This window comes from Siphateles boraxobius, unplaced genomic scaffold (assembly GCF_051911475.1).
Source record: "Siphateles boraxobius isolate OS27281-9 unplaced genomic scaffold, OSU_SipBor_1 65, whole genome shotgun sequence".
Taxonomy (NCBI): domain Eukaryota; kingdom Metazoa; phylum Chordata; class Actinopteri; order Cypriniformes; family Leuciscidae; genus Siphateles; species Siphateles boraxobius.
Window position 1 is genome coordinate 15,214,309 of NW_027509192.1, and position 25,692 is coordinate 15,240,000.

Sequence of the window (25,692 nt, forward strand, 5' to 3'; positions counted from 1 at the left end):
GTCAGGAGAGTTGGCAGGCCAATTGAGCACAGTAATACCATGGTCAGTAAACCATTTACCAGTGGTTTTGGCACTGTGAGCAGGTGCTGAAAAATGAAGCAGGTGCTTCATCTCCATAAAGCTTTTCAGCAGATGGAAGCATGAAGTGCTCCAAAATCTCCTGATAGCTAGCTGCATTGACCCTGCCCTTGATAAAACACAGTGGACCAACACCAGCAGCTGACATGGCACCCCAGACCATCACTGCAGGACCGGATGCTGCTTGCCTGGGCTGGACTGCTCCATCCCCCATTCCCAACCGTGTTGCAATGTCTTGTTTGTAGAGTGTACTGTTTATGTGCTAATGTTGCTGAGGTGTTTTTTCCTGTTCCCAGACTTTACTCCTTACAGGAGCATAGTCTGGGGGTTGCCTATTTTCTCCTCACCTCTCCTCATGTCATGCTGTATTTTTTCTCAAGTTGGCTTGGGGCTGAATATAGCAGCCTCGGTAACACCTTATTACCAAAGCAAAGTCCTTGTATGTGCACAACACTACTTGGCAATAAAATTGATTCTGATTCTGATATGTATTCACTTGCCACATACCGAATTATTTCCAATTCCTCAAAAACGTTGTTGAAATATTTTGTCCCGTTGTTTTTATGGACTCATTATCTATGGGCTTCTCCCTTGACGGGACGTCCCCCCCATTGCCTGCGAGCTTCTCCTCCTGTCTATACGGTAATGTCTCTATTGTGCGACAGAAAGTCGCATGGTTATGACGCAATCGTTAGCCTGTTTTTAACAAAAACGGCTTCTACAGGGCAATAACGTAAGATACAAAGTAATGGAGCCTTTTATACATTGTCGTGTTTATTTATAAATAAATAATGGACAAATGAAGTATTTGGACACCTCAGATGTAAAGTTATTCGCTGTCAAAGTGACACCAAAATGAATGGGAGTCAATGGAATGCTAACAGCAGGTGAAGTTCTGCTACAATGGCGGCTCCCGCAAGGCTTCAACTTCCGGCTGATGGATTACCCCCTTGGTGCACGGTGGCTCTGGATGTTTCTACTCCAGACTCAGTCCACTGCTTCCGCAGGTCCCCCAAGGTCTGGAATCGGTCCTTCTCCACAATCTTTCTCAGGGTCCGGTCACCTCTTCTCGTTGTGCAGCGTTTTTTGCCACACTTTTTCCTTCCCACAGACTTCCCACTGAGGTGCCTTGATACAGCACTCTGGGAAAAGCCTATTTGTTCAGAAATTTCTTTCTGTGTCTTACCCTCTTGCTTGAGGGTGTCAATGATGGCCTTCTGGACAGCAGTCAGGTCGGCAGTCTTACCCATGATTGCGGTTTTGAGTAATGAAACAGGCTGGGAGTTTTTAAAATGCTCAGGAATCTTTTGCAGGTGTTTAGAGTTAATTAGTTGATTCAGATGATTAGGTTAATAGCTCGTTTAGAGACCCTTTTCATGATATGCTAATTTTTTGAGGTAGGAATTTTGGGTTTTCATGAGCTGTATGCCAAAATCATCAGTATTAAAACAATAAAAGACCTGACATATTTCAGTTGTGTGCAATGATTCTAAAATATATGAAAGTTTAATTTTTATCATTACATTTTGGAAAATAATGAACTTTATCACAATATGCTAAGGACCTGAGAAGGACCTGAGAAGGTTTGAGAAGGACCTGTATATATATATATATATATATATATATATATATATATTAAATAAGACCAGAGATCATTTAAATATCAAGTTGTTTATTTTGCTGCATTGTAAATCATATTGAGTCAAGAAACAACTGAAAATTATGTTACGTATGTGAATGAATCATGTCCATTAATTTCTTAAGAGTTTTTGTAAACAAAATATGGCAAGAAATATTTTTTTCAAACTCTTTTATCAGCATATACACCTATATATCCATAAATAAGTATTTCTACCTTCAACAAATAATATATTAACTCACATTTCATTCCACTAAGAAATTACTACTAAAAACATTTCAGGTCTGCGATTTAAGTGTCAAAGACAAAATGGAGAATAAACATCTTAAGACAGACACTTCTCGACTTGTAGCATTGGACGTTTCTTTCAAATCCAACACATGAGGTGTGATTTTATGTCATAAATAATAACACAGCGACAGCTCATTAAGGTTTTTTTTTTAACAAAACTTTGTGGCACTAAAGTCTGTATAAAATGCACAACCTAAATGACTGTTCTCATGGCAGCTAGGTTGAAAAATTATACAAACAAACATTTGGGTGACACTTTATAATTATTTTCATGATTTTAACAAGTCTGTAACAAACAGTATTCAATGACCATCATATAATGTTTAACAGAATGTTAATTTATAAGGCCCTATTTGTGCCATTTCATAATCATCTTAGAAATCAATTATTTTATGAATTTAACAGAAAAGACTATATTGAATTGGTTATTCTTAATATTTCATTATTATTTATATATGCTCAGTTATATTGTATGCATCTGGTTTTACTCATTTATTTTAGGTATATTTATTGAATTTTTTTAATAATAAAATTTTTCCAACGTCCTCATAATGATCGATTGCTGAATTATAATGAACTGACTTAGCACAAATGGAACTCCATGTATTATCATTAATGTACATTCACAAATGTACTCCTGATTCATGTATTTTCAGTATATTCATACTTGAATGTACATGAACTGCTGGTCTGCGGTTTGTTATTAAAGTGTCATTAATGAAAGCGATTATAAAGTGATAGCCACATTTGATTGGTTTATTTTCGAACAGCCATGTACTAGAACTTTTGGTTTAATGGGTGACGAAGAGAAAATTACAAAATATACAGGAACACTGTTAAAATTGTACTAGACAACCACTTTCATATTAAACTGAAACCTTTTGAACTGAGAACTCAAGTCCACCCACTTCATTTCTGTCTTTCAGCAACATTTCTGACCAGCAGTACCTTAACACATTTTTCCCTGCAAAAAGCATTAAAATATTTATTTTCCAAATTACCGTCCTTTTTATAATTCATCATTAATAATAAAAACATACAAAATGCGATTTGACAGTATTTTACATAATCATATTCCTTTTAAAAACTGTATAAATATTAAAACATTTGCACTAGATTCCAGATTCGCTCATTTCCAGGAGCCATCTGCATGTACAACAACTCTGGGATGGTTTTTTGCACCTCTTGGCATTGGTCTTTCAAACATCCCGTCAGATTAATCCGTCAAGTAATGGATATGCTGAATGCCTGTTTTGTTCAGAGATTAGATCCTGTATATAGTGGTTGGACTTGTAGTGCAGTGAGTCACAGTGAGGCGACAGACATTGGCACCAAACAATGACCGATAGCTTTGTCTATCTTCTCGTGCCAAAGCGGAAATCACACGTTTATTAATTTAAGTTCTCAGCTATTACACTGATCAGCCACTCTTCATTAGCACGTCCATCATAAATGCGAGGAAGGTCACCTCGGGGAAGGCCTCTTGTAGTATCCTCTGTGCCAGTGTAGCAGCGGCAATGCCAAGCATTTCTTGAAGTGCTCCAGTTCGGCCTGCATGCGCTCTCTCTTCAGCGCCAGATTGTGCTTCTGTGCCAACAGCTCCTAATATGTGGGAAAGAGAGAAAAAGTCATGCCCTGCGTCCGGATTTTGCTACTTTTAAACTATCCACCTTATTTGTAACCTAAGAGTGGCAAATTGGTGTAGGTTTTTGCAAGCGACACATAACAAGCGACTATTTAACCCTTAAACGCATACCTTTGGTCTTTAGTGACCCGGGACGTCATTAACTACCCTCCTCCCCATTCTTTTTTTTTTTTTTTGTAAGTTAGACATCTTAGTATTCATCAGTCAATTCATTATGAACAATACAAGAAAATAAATACATAAATTATAAAAGAAGGTCTGTTTTCCCATTGATTTTGTTGTAAAAACTTTATAGGGTCGCTAACGATGGAAGCTTGTTTCCGCCACAGAATAAAAAATAAAAAAGTTATTGTGATATTTTATCTCACAATTCTGAATTTTTTTTATCACAATTGTGAGTTATAAAGTCAGAACTGCGTGATATAAAGTCGAAATTGTGTGTTATGAAGTCTGAATTGTGAGAAATAAACTCTGACCTATATATGACCTATATATCATTTTACTCTGAATAAAATGACTGACCAATAGGAATCTCGCTAGAGTGGCCAATTTACTTTGAGTGAAACTAAAACAAGCCAATACACATTGGCGTGCAATCATTTGCATCAGCTGCGCGGCCTTGCAACGCGGGTAATGTAAACGAGCAGTTGCTGCGATTGCACTTAAGTTTTTTGCTGAGGAGCCAACCTGATAAACTGGCCGCCCCAGTGGGTGGCAGCAGATGTGGCGACAGGACATACGTCTTCGTTCCCTACCTCAGGGAACGAGGGTAACCATATGTAATCGAGACATTCCCTATCCCTAGACATTCCTTATGTTTTGCCATCTATGTGGTCGTGATATGCTGAAATAGCTGCAGCGTGTACTTTGAGGGTGGAGGGAGACAGCCTTTGCTCCAACCCTTGCTGCAAGAAGGAAAGCACAGACCCTATCGAACATCTTCGGGGTCTTCTCGTCGAGAACACCATTCGACGAACAGGTTCCATTTCAGGGCGTAAACACGTCTCGTGGAGGGCACCCGTGCTGAAGTGATGGTGTTAAGTACCTCTAGGGGTAAGTCACCTAGAACCTCCGCGTCCCGTCGAGGGACCAGACATGGAGTTTCCAGAGGTCTGGATGCGGGTGCCACAGGGTGCCCAGTCTCTGAGTCAGAAGATCCTTCCTCAGAGGAATGGGCCAGGGAGGGACTGTCACAAGGAGCATAAGTTCTGGGAACCAACTCCGGGTGGGCCAATAGGGAGCCACCAGAAGGACTTGCTCCTCGTCCTCCCTGACTTTGCAAAGTGTCTGTGCAAGTAGGCTCACTGGGGGAAATGCATATTTGTGGAGGCCCTGGGGCCAGCTGTGTGGCAGTGCGTCCGTGCCGAGTGTTCCATCGGTCAGGGAGTAAAAAAGCTGGCAGTGGGAGGTCTTTGAGGAGGCAAACAGGTCTACCTGAGCCTCCCCGAACTCTCTCCATATCAGCTGAGCCGCCTGGGGGTGGAGTCGCCATTCTCCCGGAAGCACAGCTCGTGAGAGCTCGTAGGCCACACGGTTGAGCACGCCGGGGACATACATGGCTCGAAGAGACCTCAGATGCTTCTGACTCCAGAGGAGGAGATGGCGGGCGAGTTGCAACATGCGACGGGAGTGTAGACCACCTTGTCGGATGATGTACGCAATACGGACCAGCACGTCCCTGCCCTGTAGCGGCCTTTTCAGGCAGCTCAGAGCGAGATGTACTGCTAAGCAACTCGAGGCAATTGATGTGCCAATGCAGTTGGGGGTCTGTCCACACCCCTGACACTGCATGCCCCTTGTATGTGGCACCCCAGCCAGTGGCAGAGGCATCTGTGAATACCACAGCATGCCTGGATACCTGTTCCAAGGGGACACCTGCCCGCAGGATCGAGGGATTTGACCACGGGCTGAAGGTTTGGCGGCACACCAGTGTGATTGCCACCCGGTGAGTGCCATGATGCCACGTCCATCTCGGGACTCGGCCGTGAAGCGAGTGCTGAAGCGGTCTCATATGAAGCAGGCCGAGCGGGGTTACCGCTGCCATATGCCCCAGGAGCCTCTGAAAAAATTTCAGTGGGACTCCCGTCCTGCCTTTGAGCGTGTTCAAAAAGTTCAGCACCGACTGAGCGCGCTGCTCTGTGAGGCGCGCTGCGCTGTCTGTGCGACCGAATCCAACTCCATACCGAGAAAAGAGATCCTCTACACAGGGGAGAGTTTGCTCTTTTCCTAGTTGACCTGAAGACCCAACTGGCTGAGGCTCCTGAGCACGAGGTCTCTGTGTTCGCATAGATGATTTTGAGTGTGTGCTAGTATGAGCCAGTCATCGAGATAGTTGAGGATGCGAATGCCCTGTTCTCTATTCGAACTGAATCGCATAGCCAAGCCTGATGGTCCGAATGAGCCAGCGAGATGGCCTGGGGAGCGCTAACCAGGCTCGTAGAGACCGTACAAGCGGGACCAAAGGGACCGTAGGCGTACCTGGAGTGGGGCAGCGAGGTGGAACACAGGGACACGGCTCGGGAGGCTCTCTATGGGAGGCGGCCCGTAGCGGTGTCTGAGTGTCCTGTGCAGCACTTACCTGGTTCAACGGAGAATGAGGTGCAGGAGGCGGCTCGTGGCGTTCTTGGACCGCACTCTGATGCCCGCTGGCGATAGAAGAGGCGGGATGAGAGTGGAGAGGATTCTCTTCCACCACTGCTCTTCGGGCCCTCTTCAGACCCAGAGATATAGAAAACTGCTCTTATTGAAAATTTGGGTACCGCTGGTTTTGAGCCCAGCGGTGGAACAAACAAAACGAACTCCCGGATTTTCCACCCTGCCCTCTTCTGGGCGAGGGAGCGATGCAGTCATCGCCTCCTGGAGAGCAGTCCCTTCCATCTCTGGGTCGCCTCAGCTTCCCCACAGGCCTTGTAAGCCTTGCCGGTTAAGTCCGACGAGTACTTAATGGGCCCGGGAAGGAAGACACGGTTCTATGCACCAAGTGGAGTTAGGGTCGTCAGGCTCGCACCAAAGTGAAGAGGTCCGTTGTAAGAGGCTTGCAAATTCACTCTTGAAGACCGCATCGAAGTTGGCTCCGAAGAAAAAAGCTGAAGTGCAATCACAGCAGCTGCTCCTTATATACCCGCGCTGCGAGACTGCGCAACTGATGCAAATGATTGCACTGCAATGTGTATTGGCTTGTTTTAGTTTCAATCTAAGTAAATTGGCCTCTCTAGCGAGATTCCTATTGGTGAGTCATGACCTACATAGTAGTGACTGACCGATACGGAACTGACTTTTTTCCTCAGAATTGCGAATTTATATCTCTTAATTCTGACTTTATAACACGCAATTGCGACTTTGTCATGCAATTCTGACTTTATATCTCCCAATCGTGTGTTATAAAGTCGAAATTACGTGTTATAAAGTCAGAATTAAGAGATATAAACTCACAATTCTGAGGAAAAAAGTCTCGCAATTGCGAGTTTATATCTCACAATTCTGAGAAAAGATGTCAGAATTTCATGTTTACTTCTCACAATTGTTAGCTATGGAAGCTTGTTTCCGGTACAGAATGAAACATTTTAAAAAGATAATTGTGACTTTATATCACGCAATTCTGACTTTATATCTCGCAATTCTGACTTTATATCTCACAATTCTGAGAAATAAAGTCAGAATTGCGAGATGTAAACTAGCAATTATCTTTTAAAATGCTTTGTTTTGTGGTGGAAACAAGCTTCTATAGCTAACGACCCGAGGTGTGTAACAGTGTAAGTATTTTTTTTTCTGCACAACAGTAATTTAATCTTTGATGTCTGAATAAGTGCAATTCACATTTATTCCACAAGATAGCAGTGTCTGATACACAATGATGAAGTGATATTTCACTCATAGTTACCGCAGGCAGAAAACAAAAGAATAGGAAATACCATCAGCAAAACTTGAAATGGCTCAGTGATTTACAGCAGAGCATGTACTGAACGCAGTCAAATATTAGAGTCACTGACACTTGATCTGGTGAAGAAGCTGCAAGCGATCAAAATATTGATTTTGTAGATGTTGAAAAAGATAGTTTTGAGAATATGTTTGAGATCATGAATATGTGCCAGATGCTGAATGGGAAATGACCTCTGAAGAAGACCGTGATGATGGTATAAAACATCTGCTCAAACTGAACCTTCCAAGCTCCAAAAGGTAACAAAATATGCTTTATTTTATTCTTCTGTAATTGTTACTCTAATATCAGGAGAGGTTTATAATACAGCGACAGGTAGAGATCCATCCGTGTTAGATATAGATCAGTGTAGACCCGAATAATTAATAATGATTGGCTAAACATTCATGCATTTAAGGATTGGCTAAACATTCATGCATTTAAGGATTGGCTAAACATTCATGCATTCATGCATTTAAGGGCATTCCACATGATTTTAGTGTGGAAAAAACCTTTTCTGTGCAAAAAAATAACAAAAATATAAAACCAAGGCTATATAATAGAGATACCAAAATAATACATTCTTACCCTCATACTATGAGAAAGCTGTTCGGCGGTTAGAGTGAGGTTGTAATGCTGCGTCTCTAGGCGTCTACACTCACTCTGGAGAACCTGGTGCTCTATACTTCTCTCTGAGAGACAGACGGGGAAAGAGACAGACAGCTGAGCAAGGCACTATAATCATACAGTCAAAAACACTCAGAAAAGACTATATCCTGTCCACAGACAAATCAAATCAGTCTAAAAGCGCTCTCACATTTACTGTTGTTTGGTGAATTTGAGACGAAATCCAGTCGTTTCAATAAGAATTCACACGATTGGGAAATTCTCGTGAGGGTGAGAGACTTCCCCACGCAGATTTTGCAGTGCGTTTAAGTTTGTCACACAGATTTGCTACATTGACCAACAGAAAGATACTTAATTTAAAAGTGACTTCTGTGTGAGCTGTGCTTCATACATCGTTGCACTACTGAAAATAGACACAATTTGACCACACCTTAAAGTAGTTCACTTCAGAATGAAAATTTCCTGATAATTTACTCACCCCCATGTCATCCAAGATATTCATGTCTTTCTTTCTTCAGTCAAAAATAATAGTTTTTTAGGAAAACATTCTAGGATTTTTCTCCATATAGTGGACTTCAAGAGGGTCCAACGGTTTGAAGGTTTTAATGCAGCTTCAAATAAGAGTCTAATCTAGTGAAACGATCAGCCATTTTCTAAAAAAAAATAAAAATATTTACTTTTTAACCACAAATGCTCTTCTTGCATGTCCACGACTTCACGCATAACGTAATCACGTTGGAAAGGTCAGGTGGTAACCTGACGTAGGTGGAAAATGTAGGGTAGGGTGAAAAACGCCATCCCATTTTCTCCTCCAACTTCAAAATCATCCAACATCGTTGTTTTACCTTTTATTTATTACAGTTTTTCTCAGTCGCTTTGGTGCATTTCTTAGATCAAAAGTGCAATTCTTGATACTACTTGTACACATTCCAAATCATCTAGTCACTTGTGCACATCATTAAAGCAATTTCTTATTCCTTTGAACAAATTGCAATTGCTTTTGTACATATTGCAATTGATAATGTACAAGTGTCAGCTTTTTTCCACATTTTCAATTGCTCATGTCATGTTGATCAAAACATAGTATATGGTTCTCTGTTGAATAATCTTACCCCTAAAAACATCTAAGGATTAGTTCCTTGCACAAGCCATTACATGCAAAATTGTTGAACTATTTGTCATAACTGTCAAGCATAGTTTTACACAATTCTATTAGACCTTTTGTAAAAAAACGTGAATTGATGAATCGTGCAGGTGAAATTGACTCTCACTCATGAAGGAATGTAAAGTGTTAGTTCAACCAACAATCAACCAGTTGTCTAAATTGCTCAAAGGTGCATCTCATGAATACAGTAATCAATTGGCAAGCATATAGACGGACCACAACTTATGGGTGTTTCCTGTGTTTCTTTCCAATTTAGTTTTTTTTCCTTTGTGCCCCTTGTCTTTTTCTTACTGTAAAGTATTTAGTTTTTTTCTTTCATAAAGTAGCACTAGTAAAAGCTAGGGGTGTAACGATTTCCCTCATGTCACGATTCGATACATATCACGATACTGAACTCACGATACGATATTATTGCGATACTCCAAGACATTTGATAAAAAAATGAACAAAAAATGAACTGGTGATTAAAATGCTAATTTTGGTATTACATTGTGTGTGTGTAAATGAATAGTGCTGGAAATACAGGACAATAGAGACACCAGAATAACAATATTCATGATTCTGAAGCCATGAGTATATTCTAGTATTTTACGTAATGTAGTACTGACACTACAACTCTTTTTGATTTTTTTGATTTTGGGTGAACTACACACAATACAGATTGTCACGATCCACGATACATATTGTTGGATTTTTGTATTGCGATATATTGTGACATGATATATTTTTACATCCCTAGTAAAAGCTGTGAAAAACAAAATCCTGTTCATTCTCTTTCTATCAATAACCCACATACAGTAATATGTAAATAGTACTGTCGAAATTGATATATGCCATAGAAGTGCAGCCTTGTGCAATTTCAATACAGTAACTGTCATCCAAACTGAAGCCTACTGTAAGTTTACATCAGGTAATACTGTCAAAGTACACAGTTACAATTGACAACATGCCTAAACATTTTGATGACCCTTGTTCGTGAACAATGACTCAATGACTTATCATTCTGATGACACTGACATGATCATTGGCATGAATATTTACTTTTGAGAGATGTACTAAGGATTTTTAGTGACGGACTAGCTTTAGAAACATATCTATAATATATTGCAGTTTGTACAAATTGTTCTGAGAAATGCACTTATTATTTTGCACATGTTAGGGATGATGTGAAAAACGCACCAAAGCGACTGAGAAAAACTGTAATTTTTTTGTAAAGGGCGTTTGACTTAATCTTTGCACTTTCGCTTTGTAAACACTAGGTCGGTACTTCCGCCTATGTCAGGCTTGACAAAGAAAGAAAAAAAAAAACATGAATATCTTGAATGACGTGTGGGTGAGTAAATTATCAGGAAATTTTTATTCTGAAGTGAACTACTCCTTTAACACAACAAATTCAATGATCTGCTCAGTTGCATTTTCAACTTGCTAAAAGTTCCTCATATTCACATATGAATCTAAATAACGCAAGTTTGAATCTCAATATGCTGTAAACTCACCCTCCATGTACTCCTTGTATGCCTCAAATATAGATTCAATCCCTTTCCATCTAGGACTGAAGGACTCCTCTTCCTCATCTTCATCTGAACTGATGCCCTCCCCAGCTGAAAGGTCATTCCTCACCCCTGGAGAGTCATGGAGGGCTGATAAATGGCTGGAGTGGCCATTGGTCTGTTCATTAGGGAGTTTGTTGAGCACCCTCTGGAGGCCTGGAGGTGGATGTGCAGGGGGGTCAAACTGCTCGTTCGCTCCAATAGCGGCACCTTTGGGAACACGCACACAAAAAAGATCAAACAGGCTATACCGGTAATATGTGTGTGACAAGTGTTTTTTGCCAGTTTCAGCCTGCAGCAGTTCATTTTCATTTCCTGTGCCACGTTGTTTAAAAAGCAAATGCATTTGTGCCCATTTGTGCACCCATGGCCATGCGCTGGTCTTTTTTTTTTTTTTCGCTTGCAAATTCTGCCTTGTAAATAGCGAATCCGCCATGGCACAAGCGCATCTGGCTTTTAAAAGGGAATAGGAGATGAGACTCTGATTGTTTTTTTGCACGTTACACCTAAAACACACCCATAACTCATTAAAGGGTAACTAAACCCCTGGTCAGAGCCTGACTCCAGCCACTGGCAATATTTGAAAAATGCTGGAGAAGTGGGCAGAGGCCAGCGGATATAGAGGGGACGAACCAAGGGCGGGGGCTGAGCGGAAACATTAAGGCACGGATGTACCCGATACAAATAAATAAAACATCTCCAGTTAACTACCAGAGCAGTCATTTAGTTCGCCATTAAATAAGAGATCTAGCGCTAAAATGTGTTGTTTTTTAAATCAAGCTGAGCGCTCGTTTGCCGCTGCTATCAGTGTCATGAATAGAGCGTTGCGGAGACTGAAATCACAAAATACAATGCACACAAACGTATCCCTGCTTGATATAGACTGTAACCACTGATGAACATATTCAGTTATGATGAGAGAAAAAAAAAACTATATGAGTGCGGATTAGAACCCGTAACCTCTGACACGCTTGGCAAAAGAACTACCGCTAGACCATTTAAAAACTCAAAAAAATTTTGCGGATCGATGCATTTATTTACGGGTTGAGCAGAGAGACTGCACAGTTTGACAAGTTTGTACCCAGCACTTCTGAAAATGCCCTTCCGAATGCGTCTCTGTCTCCAACACATTTCAAACCAAACTGACGCCCATGCAATACTACACTAACAACTATGCTAATTTACTACTAACTATATAAATTCTATGCTAAATAGATGCTAAAATACTCTATCCTGATCGTTTTCAATACTCACAATTCCAACTCCTGACTCGCTACAGTGGTTTTGACGAAACAAGATGGGTTTTTACACTGCGAAGGGCGTGGTAGCTCGTACCAAGGGCGTGGTGAGCTGGAACCTGCTAACGGAGGGGTAGGCAAGTTCGGTCCTAGAGAGCCGCTGTCCTGCAGAGTTTGGCTCCAACACTGAAATAAACCTCACCTGCCTATAGCATTAGTAATCCTGAAGACATTGATTAGCTTGTTCAGGTGTGTTTGATTAGGGTTGGAACTAAACCTGCAGGACAGCGGCTCTCTAGGACCGAACTTGCCTACCCTTGTGCTAACGTCACCTGCAACCGCTACGTCACGTACCACCGCAAACATCCAATAGGAAAATTCAACTACAGTAGCCACCGTTCAACCTGAAGAGGGCAGCACTCAGACGTTTTTACACCATATATTGTAGAATTAAAACACTTTATACCCAAATGTCAAAAAAGTTACTCAAATCAATGAACAGCACTAATAAAAACCCATTCTTACAGATCATTAACTAAAAAAAGTTGGTTTAGGGTTTAGTTACCCTTTAACAGAATAGGGACAACCATTTGAGACCATGCGCCACCCGTGCCGACTATTTTTTCTGTCGTTAAACTAGCAAAAGTGGATTCGGACACGCCCTAAATACACTTGCGCTTTAGACCATGCGCTTATATCGTTAAAATAGGGCCCGTTATCTTAAATATAAGTATAGGGTAGCCATCGTCACCTTTCTGTTTCTGCTGGGATATTTGAGTAGACTGCAGCACAGACTGATGGAAGTGCTGTGCGAAGTCCTCAGAGTTTCTTTGCTCCCAGACCTGGAGTTTTACTCCGTTGAGTGCAGGAGGCTGTTCCTTCGGCCAGAGGGTCTGTCGACCGCTGGCCTGCAGGCTCGGGCCTCTTCTGCTTGGGGAGGTCATCTTGGGCTGGCCTGGAGCCTGGAGAGGAGCCAGTGGCGGGGGGTCTTGAGGCGGAGGGTATTCGGGTGAGTGATTTAGGGGTTCAGGGTGAACTTTACTGGCGGACTGATTGAGATGTGAGACAGCTGTATGATGGGAAAAGAATAGAACAGGACTTTAATGGCAAAGCTTGGTTGTTTGGTTAAAGCCGTATCTGTATCTGTCAAGCTTACCAGACACTGAAGCAGACGGGCTAGAAAAGGCTGTGTCTGAGGTGTATCTGAGGGTGTCCAAAGTTACAGTTTTCTGTTTGATGGCTTCCAGCAAGTCCTCAATCTTCTTATTCTCTGAGGTAAAAAAAAAAAGAAAAGAAAAAATATTTACTTTTTGATGCGCACAGCCTTTAAAACAAATCTGAAATCAAAAATCAAAATGAAATCAAAATTCTTGTAAAATATCTTCTCTCTCCAATTCATTTTAGCAAATCAGTTCAGAGAGTTCATTTCAATTAACAAAAAAACAAAATCATTTCATAAATCATTACTTAAGTTCTGTTCCCAAATATCCCTGCATGGCATTTAAATGACATTTAAATTAGCAAAATATATTCAGTACAATGCTGAATGTTATGCATATTTCCATGAATCCATATAATATATATATAATACTTTATAATATTTACATAAGCATAAATAGAATAAAAAATACACACTCAGAAGTTTGAAATAATTTAGATAATTAATAAATATACAGTAAGAACAGTAATTTACATAGTATTTAATGTGTAAATATTTTTTAAAGTGAAATACTTTTAATAAGTTATTTATTCCAGTGGGGACAAAACTGGATCTATCTATCAACATATCTTTCTCTATCAATCTATCTATCTGTATCTATATACACATTATAAGCAAAAAAATGTAGTAAGCATCTTATATGATTTAATATTTTTCATATATATACACACATTTTATTATGTAACATAGTATGACATAATAAAATTGTATATAATTTTACAATACATAAACATAATGATTACTCATTTGTGTATAATTTTTGTATTTATAAATATTTATGTACACATAATTAAATTATTATTAGGTAAAGTTCTCCAGCATCTTCAACACTGGAAGTGTGACTGACAGTATTTGTCCAAACTTCAGTGTGTTGGTGTGTGTTCTGCACGTACTTCTTCTCTCGTCCAGACTGACATGGTTCAGGTGGAATATGCTGAGGAAGTGTTTCTTGTCGTCGAGTTCAGCGGTGCGGTCCATCTCCTCCGGGGTGAAGCGTGTGGTGAGGGAAGGAGAGGGAGTCTTCCGTTTACTCTGCACTGCCGTGGGTGAAGGGTTTCTCTCCTGCATCATCCTCCTCCTCTTCCTCCTCTTCATCTCCAGGAGCTCATCTCGCTTAGAGAGAGTCGTCAGTCCAAACAAACCCAGAAACTCTGTCTTCTGCAAAGAGAAAACCAATAGACCGTCTCAACCTGTTTCCATACACCTTTATGTACTGTATGCGCATATCGGGATATCGCATAAAAAAAAACGCTGGATGGAAACACCAAGATGTACATTACTTCTAAAAATGCCCATAAAAAATGTTTGCATTCAATTGAGTCAATTGATAAGAAGACATGCGCATAAACTATAAATGGAAACACATTTACTGAATAAATGTCTCGATGCACAACAGAAAACTCACGTGACTATGCCTCAAAAGAGGATGTGATTGGCTAGCTGGACTAACAGGCGAGCCAATAGTTTCGCACAGAATCTCAAGTGTTAGTTTGGTCGTTTTGAAATGCCTGAGCCAAAGTCTGTCATCAAAATGATTTGGGGTAATCACCTCCCAGAAGTGTCTCTCACGATTGCGTTCCCAAACACCAGCATCCAAATGCAAGATAACATGACAGAGTTTATTGTATTTCGTCTGTGTGCTCTGAGACGTCATTTATGATGTCCAAAAAAACAAAAAAAGAGCCAGTGTTTTGCACAGATATTTTGCACCAATTTCACAGGAAGTGACGATTTTGTTCTCTTGAACACAAGGAATGGAAACGTTGCTTTATTCGCAAATGTTTTATGATGTATTCCAATTTTGTGCACAAGTTACATTTGCAACTTTGGATGGAAACATGGCTATTGTGAGAGATTTGATCAGTTGTAGTAGCATAAAATACTTTTCTGTGTTGGTGTTCCCAGCATAAATGCCAGTACGGTTGCAGTATTTTACTCATGGTAGCTTATAGATTATAGTCGTTGAATTAGTTGTGTGACACTGACATTTGAGGCCCGCTGCTGAAGCGTGTCACTGTACCTCTGTAGATGCATCTAGTTTGAGAGGAGGCTGCTGAGCGACTCGTCTCAGATGAGCTCGGACTTCCTCCTCATCGCTCTCATCATAAGAGTCATCCAGTTCATAGTAATAACCTGAAACAAGCAGAAGATTAGAACAGAAGTGAAAGACACAATATGGATGGTAGAAGAACCTGAGTGCATATATATAAACATTGGTCAATACATTGATTTATTGTGCAGTCATTTCCCCTATATTTACATTTAGATCACCTTTGCCTTCATCTAACACTCACATAAAGTAATACGTTTTACAGAGACAGATAGATAGATAGATAGATAGATAGATAGATAGATAGATAGATAGATAGATAGATAGATAGATAGATAGATAGATCTGGCATACAAACACACAAATATTTATACTTCCTCCACCTTCAGCTCTCTGGGAAACAAATAAATAAAAGACATTTAGATTTTTGCTAGCACTTCCTACCTTTCTCTCTGGCTTCCCTGCGTTTCTTCTCCTCCAGGTCTAGTTTGCTGAGGAGCCTCCTGTGCTCCTGTAGAGCCTGATCGAACACCATCATGGGGTCCGTCCTCTCCAGAGCCGTAGCCGGAGCCGGAGCCGGAGACTGGCTGAAGACCCTCTGTTGGTTCAGGAAGCTCCGCGTGGATTTCTCCAGATCCGCCAGGTATTTCCCAGACTCCGGGAGGCTGTTCCCCCGCAGGGAAGAGGGCCTGACGTCCTCTTCCAGAGCTTTTGGTCTGGTGTGGCCTGAGAAAGGATGGATGTGGGACAGAGGCCGGTCTGAGGGCGAGTTGAGGAGGGAGACGGGGTTCCAGAGTCTGCTGGGAGTGGATGAAGAGGGGTGATGGTCCCGAGGAACAGCTTTAGGGGTGATGAGAGGAGGTGGCGCCCCCAAGGGTTGAGATAAGTCTCTGACACCCACATCATTACGGTGTGAGCTGTATCTGAAACATTAGAAAACATTTCTAGAGTGCGCCACAAGAGGGCAGTATGATAACACACAATGCCTGCAGTGTTTTATAGGGGATTTAAGCTGGAGTTTCCCTTAATCTACGACCCACCTGTGTGTCTCTCTCTGTGGTTCTACTGGTTCTGCCGTGCGACCAACATCCTGGTGCTTCTGCTGTTGAAACTCCGCTTTCTCCACCTTCAGCGCTGCTCTCGGTCTGGCAAGCCATCGCTCGTCCTCCTCCTGCCGGTGGAGCATCATGGGAGTCCCCATGGGCCTGTGGCTTTTCCCAAACTGGAGGCTTGAGGAGAGGTCGAGGCCTGAGGTGGAGAGGGAAGAAGGAGCTCCTGAGGATGAGTACGGGCCAGACTGTGACACGAGCAGCGACGCTTCTTTGGTTTTGTCTGCATTGAGAGACCAGAGATGCGTAAATGAATAAACGTGTTCTTCTCAAAGTGAAACAGCTGTAAATATTTCATTAACATCTACTCAATATACTAGAAGGACCAAAAATGGGAACGTCATCCATTATATAGTAATACCTAGGAACAGCTTTTGTCTTCAGAAACAATCTTATTTTGAATATTTGATTTGAGCTTTTAATTTGTATTTTGTTGTCTGTTTTATGTTGTGCATTTTTATTAGTTTTGTTTAGTTATTTTATTTCTATTTAGCTTTCATTTATTTTTATTTCAGTTTTAGTAATTTTAGTAATTTAACTTAAACTCGTTTATTTCAGTTTGCTTCCTTGGCAACTAACAACTTATTTTTAAAAAAAATTCCATTTATCTTAATTTTTTATATTTTTAATGTATTGCTTTTAGTGATTTTTTTCTAATTTCCATTTAATATATTTGTTTGTTTTTTTTTACAAAAACTACAACTAAAATTGAAAATAAATAAAGCTAAATAAATAAATTTAAATAGAAATTTGTTAATTAAAATAAAGGAAACTAACTGAATTAAAAAGCTTAAGTTGAAGTACTATAATTACTACAACAAATAAAAATAAATTAATTTTAGTACTTCAACTTAAGCTTATTTAATTCAGTTAGTTGTCAAGGCAACTAACAACTTATTTTATTTTTAGGAGTTGTCAACTTTTGTAATTTGTATTAGTTTTTAAATATTTCTATTTAGCTTTTAAATTTATTTTTATTTCAGTTTTAGTTTGTAGTAATTCTAGTACATCAACTTAAAACATGGAAATTTGAAATGTTGGCTTGGCAGCTAACTGAAATAAGTTTAAGTTTTTACTTTTTTAAAAATATTTCTTTACTAAAACAAATCAAAATAAATGAACGCTAAACAGAAATATTAATAATAAAATAAGTTGTAAATTGGAAAATTGGAAATAATCTTAAAGTACTAAAAATTACTATAATTAAAACTGAAATTAAAATATTTTATTAATTGTAGTTCATTTAAAAAGTTAAGCTTATTAAACTAACAACTTATTCTAATTTTAAAAGTCAATGGCCAAAGTCATAACAAAAGTTTTGTGTTTATTAATTTTTGTTCCTTTTTTAATAGTTCTATTTAGTTTTAATTTATTTTCATTTCAGTTTTAGTTATGTTAGTACTCAACTTAAAATTATTTATTTCGCAAATTTTTTTTTTCAAGTTTAAGTTCAATTAAAGATTTTTTTTTTTTTTTTTTACATAAGTTTTAGTTTTGGTGAACAATAAGAACACTGTTCAGAGACTATCCTCAAATGCTTCAAACACAGCTCTGAACTGTGTGCTGAGATACTGAGCATATTCGTAAGCAGAAGAGAAGTTCTCCAGGTGTTTGAGAGATGAAGGCTTTGGAAAGAGACCCTCTTAATGGATCCTGAAACCATTTTAAGTGTTTTAGCTGTGAGCATGAGGGTGTTTTCATCATGGATCATGGGATTCACATGAATGCTCTCATTCATTTACTATTATAAAATTATGGAGAGCAAACATAAAACCTTCTGACTTCAGTGAGATTGCCGCCAAAGCATGTTTAACAGCTGGCAGCGAACATAATGAGTTCAAGGCATTGAACACAGATTCATACAACCTTATTAATTACTGATTACCTTTGGCACTTTTTGCATCATTCCATTATTTCTTCTTCTTCATCATGGGTCATATTCATATTTTGTGAATGGCTTAAATTTGAATCTGTTCCTCAAATTCATATGACTTGGAATATAGTGCGCAGGTCGTAAGAACTACTTTTATGTCCTTTTTGGAGCTTGCATATTTTGGACCCAATTGACTTTCATTGTATAGACAAAAACAGCCGAAATATTCTTCGCTGTTTTCGTGCATGTATCTTTAAATACAAATGAGCTGCTGCTTTCCGGAAGAGGGCGGAGCCTTTACAGCTCGTGTCTCAGATACTCGAAAAAACTACAACATCTGTTTGGTTTAAGTTTATTATCTGCATGCGTTCTAAAGCCATATCAGTCTAAACTTCTAATATATAACTATTAAACTAAGTTCACTTTCACGTCTTATTGCGCTTAAACTGTCAAAAACAGACAACGTTCACATAAACACAGTCGTTTATGTCTGTGAACATAAACAGGAGGGAAAGAAATCACGTGTGTTTATTAGATCTGTGTATTAATGTGAAAGCAGCGTAATATACTGTACATTACCTACTGCTATACAGAATATGAAACTCGAAAAATTTGAATATCGTGCAAAAGTTATAATTTTGATGATTATGGCTTACAGCTTATGAAAACCCCAAATTCAAAATCTCAGATAATTAGAGTATTACATGAAATCATTAAAAAAAAGGATTTTCAATACAGAAATGTCGGCCCTCTCAAAAAAGTATAATCATGCATACGTATATAGTTATATATACTAAATATATTAGTTTAACCTTTTAATTTGAATTACTGAAATACATGAACTGTTGCACGATATTCACATTTTTCGAGTTTCACCTGTATGTGCTGTTAATATGGATTAAACAACAAAAGAAAAACAGAAAATCACTCACTCCTCTCGACTGAATAACGCCAGTAGCTTTAATAAGAATAGATTTCTTACTTGGATGCTGCTGTTAAATGCTCTGGCGAGTGGATAAACATGTCGGACTGTGTACAGCTCACTGAGTTTATGCTAATAGGCCAGAGTCAGTCGTGGGCGGGGCCTAAGCATTTGTGAAACTGCAAACGGCTTATTCTGAGACACTGCTTATGATTAATGAGGATTTAAAAAAAAGAGTGGGTGGATTTCTACCATTATAGTGTGGTTGTGTACACACTGCCGTCACACATTTATGTTCAGACACCAAGTAAAAGTGAATTCAGGGCAGTTTTCCCCATCATACCCGGTCTGTTAGCAGTGAGTCTGTCCTCGAGCTTGGCTCTCTCCTTCATGTGCTGCCGGTGTGCGTACGGATGAGCCTGCGAGTGAGAGATCAAGTGTTGGTTCGCCAGCGGCTCGTGGCTCAGGTGGCGTTTCTCCATGGCCTTGACCGCCTGGATCTCTCTCCCTCGCTCTTTCTTAATCTCCACCTCTCTTTCCTTCTCTCGTTCTCTGTCCTTCTCTCTCCGCACCTCCTGTTCCCAATGCCTTTCTCGTTCGATTTCACGCGCTCTCTCTTTCTCTCGTTCTCTTTCCCTCTCCTGCTGGCGAAGTTCCTCTTCCATCTGCAGCCTGCGGAGGGTCGAAACACACACACGCGCACACACACACACACACAAATGGTGTGAGATGCAACACTCTCAACAGGAACAAGAAGAATAGAGTCCGCAGGAACACAGGAGAGTGTTGATGATGTTTGGTTCAGAGTATGGAGAAGATGGCAAGAGTGTTTGTGTGTGTCAAGGTGACATGTGTGTGATATATGGGAGAATGTCTTATGCTGATGACGGAAAGATCGTGTTTACACACAAACACCTGCAAAAGAGTTTAACGTTATGCAAATGAGCATCCCTGTGACATGGCAACTGCCAATGGGAGGGAATTCACCTGATTTGCATATATAATACAGCCTATATAGCTAGATTTATATACACACACACACACACATTTGAAGTAATATATTGATATGTAATATTTAAATGTTTTTAATATTACATAAAATGTAAATATATATTAAATAAAAATTAAACTAAATTATAAATACATAAAGGTAATAAAGAAAGGAGTCTAAAGTGTCTTCACAGCGAACAACAGAAGACATTTTAAATAATTATATTCTATACATTTAATATTATAATCAATATCAATACATTGCTCGCCCTGCAACAATTATAATGATTAATTCCATCTTGTATATTATATGTAATCAAATTTTAATTATCTATATAATTATCAAAATTAATCGTAATTTAAAAACAAATAAAACACTGGTATAAATATAGAATAAATATATTGTTTTTATTATAACGTAGTACCATATCTAAAACAGCCAATTAGATTTAGTGAGAGGCTGGAAAATGGTTATATATTATGCAGTAAACACACATGAATTTATTAAAAATGTTAATATTAAATTATGCAATGATTATATGTAATTCATTTCATTGAATTAATCTACAGTAGTCAACATTTGAAGTGGATCAAAAAAGTAATCAAAGTTGTCCTAAGACAAGAACGAGTATTGTTCAAAATTCATGTATAACTTTAATGAAAGGTTTTGATCCACTTCAAATGTTGACTACTGTATATATAATATATAAAAACAAAATAACATTTATTAATATATAACTAATTAGCATAATCAAATAAATACAATTTAATATTTTAATGTTATTAGGTATCACATCAAATATAAACAAATTCATATAACCTCAAATTTTTTATTTAATAAAGAAATACATAAAAGGTTAATAAAACAATACAAAGTCTGAATGAAGTCTTGAAAAATGACAAAAAAAACAGAACAAATCATAAGGGATTTCAATACAACACCAACTGCCTTGCAACCACTTTAATTATTAATTCCATCTTGGACATCCTTTACATGTGGTGTGTGTGTGTGTGTGTGTGTGTGTGTGTGTGTGTGTGTGTGTGTGTGTGTGTGTGTGTGTGTGTGTGTGTGTGTGTGTGTGTGTGTGTGTGCGTGTGTGAGTGTGTGAGTGTGTGCGTGCGTGTGTGTGTGTACCTCTCAGAGTGTAGCGCTGACAGCGACTGGTGTGTGATGTCAGGAGGGTAAAAGACGCCCTGCATGGGCAGGTGAACCGCAGACGGGTGTAGGGTGGGCAGGGCTCCCCCCTCTGGAAGTGTGTAGTAATGCGAGCGCAGGGCTGACAGACTGTAGTAGTCCTCCATCCTGATCACACACACAGAGAGCAGAGAATTAGAGCCTCTAGAAATAACTCACTTCTTCATTAACCTCTGTTCTCTGGCCCTCCGTCATCAACATCACTGCCTATTTCTGTCACTTCGGTCTCACCTCCACTCAGTCCCCGCAAAGAACCGTGCTGAGGGGGTTATTTATAACGGGTGACAAGAGGATCAAACCGGGAATGTGTCCATGGAATATAAATGATAGAACAGGATATTTTTTGCTCTATGCAGACAAACAAACAAAGTCCCATCCATCCAGATCAAACATTGAAACGAAACTGAGAAAATTAACTCACTCATAAATCGTGATGTAGGAACATCAGAACCATGAGAACATATCATTGCCTACTTTTACATATCAATGTCTATTTAGTATTTAGTGTTCAGATTTACACCAAAATCATCTACTTAAAAGGTTCAGTGAGAGAGTGGAAAATGGTCATATATATATATATATAATGCGGTATAAATATATATAATATATATTTTACTTATTATATTTAATAAGAGTTTCAAAAGCAAAAACAGCCAATAGCAGACCATTTTTTTTGTGTGGAAAATAGTCATATATATTATGTAATATAAATATGTGCATAAAATTATAGTAACTAATTAAATATTGAATAATTTCATTAAATTATTGTACAAAATTATAAACAATTATTAAAATACATCACATAATTTAATAAATTAAAGAAACTTGTGTAATATAGAATAAAAATATTTATTTTATTTTAGTTAAAAGGTATATCAGCAAAATAGACTATTTCATTCTTAGGTTTAGTGAGAGGGTTGAAAATAGTATATATTATACAGTATAAATATATTAGTATAATTAAGTATAATATTAAGTATATATTAAAACTAATTAATTAATAATTATAATTTAATAAGAAATAATAAAACTGGCATAAACATATAATATATTTATTATATTTAATAAACTATTTATTAAATAGAATTGGATAACTTTATAGTGATGTTTACATTACAATAAAATTTGAATAAATCTTTAATATAGTATAAACGCAACAAAAACAACACTTTACGATAGGGAAATACTCAGTTTTTTAAGTATTTTTTGGTAAAGGACTGAACAATAGAACATACAAAAAGAACAGACCTCATACCCACAATATTTTTCACCATTCAGCATCAAAAAAAAAAAATAATAATAATAAATTAAAAAAAACGGCTGGTAACCAAACATTTAAATCATCTATCAATACCTATCAGCAATGTGATAATTGTGGTGTAATATAAGCAGCTACCAGATCATAGGACAAATACAAATATAGTTATGGAGATAAACATTTACAGACACTTTTATCCACAGTGACTTATATTGTATTCAAGGTACAGATTTTTAACCCAGGGAATGACCTTAGTGAACTGTCAGCAGCCAAATACTGTATGTTTTTGAGGTGCATTTCTTTGTGTAAACATGTCTTTGTGTGAATATAGAGTAATATTGGTTATTTATATAAACAACAGCATAAACTAGATTCTGGAGTAAATGCCTGTACGAGGTGACATTTAGGCCCATGACCCAACTAATACTACTAAAGCCCAAAGTATAGGCTAATTTGGTTTTACAGTGAACGTAACATAAATTTCATCATCAGCATAGTATGAATATTTAGTTGGTACACATATTTGCATAAAAAATGAAGTATACTTTTGGCTTAAAGGGATAGTTCACCAAAATTAAAATTCTGTCATAATTTACTCACCCTTCATGTCGTTCCAAAACCATCAGACTTTTGTTGATCTTCGTAACACAAATTAAGTGCCTTCATTGAAAGTCTATAAGTTCTGTTTATGTTCACTGATCAATATTTATATGTGAATAAAAGCCTAAATTAAACCGGTTCGTCATAAAAACAGCTCGATTCATCTGGGTTTATTTTACAATCTCTTTATGAACATTTTGAAGTGTCCGGGTCTTGGGCGAATAGACTTTCAATGGAGGGACAGAAATCTCTCAGTTTTCATTAAAAATATTGTAATTTTTGTTTCGAAGATGAACGAAACTCTTACAAGTTTGGGACGACATTAGGCTGAGTAAATGTTGACAGGATTGAACTATCCCTTTAAGACCAAATAAAAACTTGCTCAACATGTTTTCAGGTTTTTCGAAGGTATAATACAGGAAGGTACTACATATTCAAAAGAACCTCCAAAACGATACCACATACCTGTATGAAGCAAGCGAGGGATGGGGCAAATATCCTGAGTGAAAGTACGCAAGAGTGTCGGCTGCGGTTCCTGAGCTGAGCCCTATAGGGAGCAAAGGCATGCGCATCTCTTCAGCTGAGGCGTACGGGCGAAAGCCATCGCGATTATACTCCTCGTGCGGAGACCCTGCTAGCAGCATGTTAGGAACCTGCCTGGACATGCTGATGGAGAAAGAGAACAACAACAAATGAGGAAACAAGACAATACGCTGTAAGATGAGCCCGAGTGTGAGAATGCGTGAGGTACTGACTGAGCTTGAAGACGAGGGTCTTGAATGAGAGCACTGGGGGTCATGCTGAACGGGTGAGCTGGACCCAGGTATGGAGGGAGAGAGAGGGAGGTCTTCTCCTGGCCGGGTAAAGGCCGATCTGGAGCCAAACGCTCTTGGCCGGACAGTCTCAATGCTGCATCCGCCTAAAATGGGAAAAACATTAACGGTTAGGGCATCATGGTAATTCTTTAGCAGATATAATAACACAACGGAACACAAATATTTGTTTTTATCATATTATGTTAATTATATCCTTTTATGCATATTTATGCTTCATAATGTGAAGGTATAGGACCATTTTCCACCCTCTCACTGAACATAAGAATGAAAAAAGGCTGGTTTTGCTGCTGTACGTTTTATTAAATATATAATTCCCAATGGTGGGTGAGTGAGTGAGTAGTAAGTGAGTGAATGAGTGAGTGAATGAGTGAGTGAGTGAGTGAGTGAGTAAGTAGCAAGTGAGTGAGTGAGTAGTAAGTGAGTGTGTGTGTGAGTGAGTGAGTGAGTGGTAAGTGAGTGAGTGAGTGAGTAGTGAGTAAGTAGTAAGTGATTGAGTGAGTAGTAAGTGATTGAGTGAGTAGTAAGTGAGTGAGTAGTAAGTGAGTGAGTAGTAAGTGAGTAGTAAAGGAGTGAGTGAGTGAGTAGTGAGTGAGTAAGTAGTAAGTCAGTGAGTGAGTGAGTGAGTGAGTAGTAAGTGAGTGAGTAGTAAGTGAGTGAGTGAGTGAGTAGTGAGTAAGTAGTAAGTGAGTGAGTAGTAAGTGAGTAGTAAGTGAGTGAGTGAGTGAGTAGTGAGTAAGTAGTAAGTGAGTGAGTAGTAAGTGAGTAGTAAGTAAGTGAGTAAGTAGTAAGTGATTGAGTGAGTAGTAAGTGAGTGAGTAGTGAGTGAGTAGTAAGTGAGTGAGTAGTAAGTGAGTAGTAAAGGAGTGAGTGAGTGAGTAGTGAGTGAGTAAGTAGTAAGTCAGTGAGTGAGTGAGTGAGTAGTAAGTGAGTGAGTAGTAAGTGAGTGAGTGAGTGAGTGAGTGAGTAGTGAGTAAGTAGTAAGTGAGTGAGTAGTAAGTGAGTAGTAAGTGAGTGAGTGAGTGAGTGAGTGAGTGAGTGGTAAGTGAGTGAGTAGTAAGTAAGTAAGTAGTAAGTGAGTGAGTGAGTGAGTAGTAAGTAAGTGAGTGAGTGAGTGAGTGAGTGAGTGAGTAGTAAGTGAGTGAGTGAGTGAGTAGTAAGTGAGTGAGTGAGTCAGTAGTAAGTGAGTGAGAATGAGTGAGTAGTGAGTGAGTGAGTGAGTAAGTAGTAAGGGAGTGAGTGAGTGAGTGAGTAGTAAGTAAGTGAGTGAGTGAGTGAGTGAGTAGTAATAGAGTGAGTGAGTGAGTGAGTAGTAAGTGAGTAGTGAGTGAGTGAGTGAGTGAGTAGTAAGTGAGTAGTAAGTGAGTGAGTGAGTAGTGAGTGAGTGAGTGAGTAAGTAGTAAGTGAGTGAGTGAGTAGTGAGTGAGTGAGTGAGTAAGTCAGTGGACAAGTGAGTAAATGATTAGTAAGTTGGTGAGTGAGTGAGGGAATAAG

The 25,692-nt window shown here is 38.8% G+C and overlaps 1 protein-coding gene across 1 annotated transcript in view; it reads right to left on the reverse strand.

Annotated features, from left to right (window-relative positions):
• Window positions 1-1,733: 1,733 nt before the first annotated feature.
• gse1a (Gse1 coiled-coil protein a) overlaps window positions 1,734-25,692 on the reverse strand; it is a 48,272-nt gene continuing 24,313 nt past the window's right edge. Inside the window, exons 4-16 of the mRNA XM_077211253.1 lie at window positions 24,121-24,284; window positions 23,831-24,031; window positions 21,448-21,615; window positions 19,666-19,994; window positions 16,459-16,750; window positions 15,863-16,341; window positions 15,389-15,501; window positions 14,262-14,526; window positions 13,306-13,419; window positions 12,901-13,218; window positions 10,858-11,121; window positions 8,158-8,261; window positions 1,734-3,610 (exon numbers count right to left, since the gene is read on the reverse strand). Of these exons, the coding sequence (XP_077067368.1) occupies window positions 3,473-3,610; window positions 8,158-8,261; window positions 10,858-11,121; window positions 12,901-13,218; window positions 13,306-13,419; window positions 14,262-14,526; window positions 15,389-15,501; window positions 15,863-16,341; window positions 16,459-16,750; window positions 19,666-19,994; window positions 21,448-21,615; window positions 23,831-24,031; window positions 24,121-24,284 (2,949 nt within the window). The 3' untranslated portion in view covers window positions 1,734-3,472. The remainder of the gene's footprint in view (window positions 3,611-8,157; window positions 8,262-10,857; window positions 11,122-12,900; window positions 13,219-13,305; window positions 13,420-14,261; window positions 14,527-15,388; window positions 15,502-15,862; window positions 16,342-16,458; window positions 16,751-19,665; window positions 19,995-21,447; window positions 21,616-23,830; window positions 24,032-24,120; window positions 24,285-25,692) is intronic.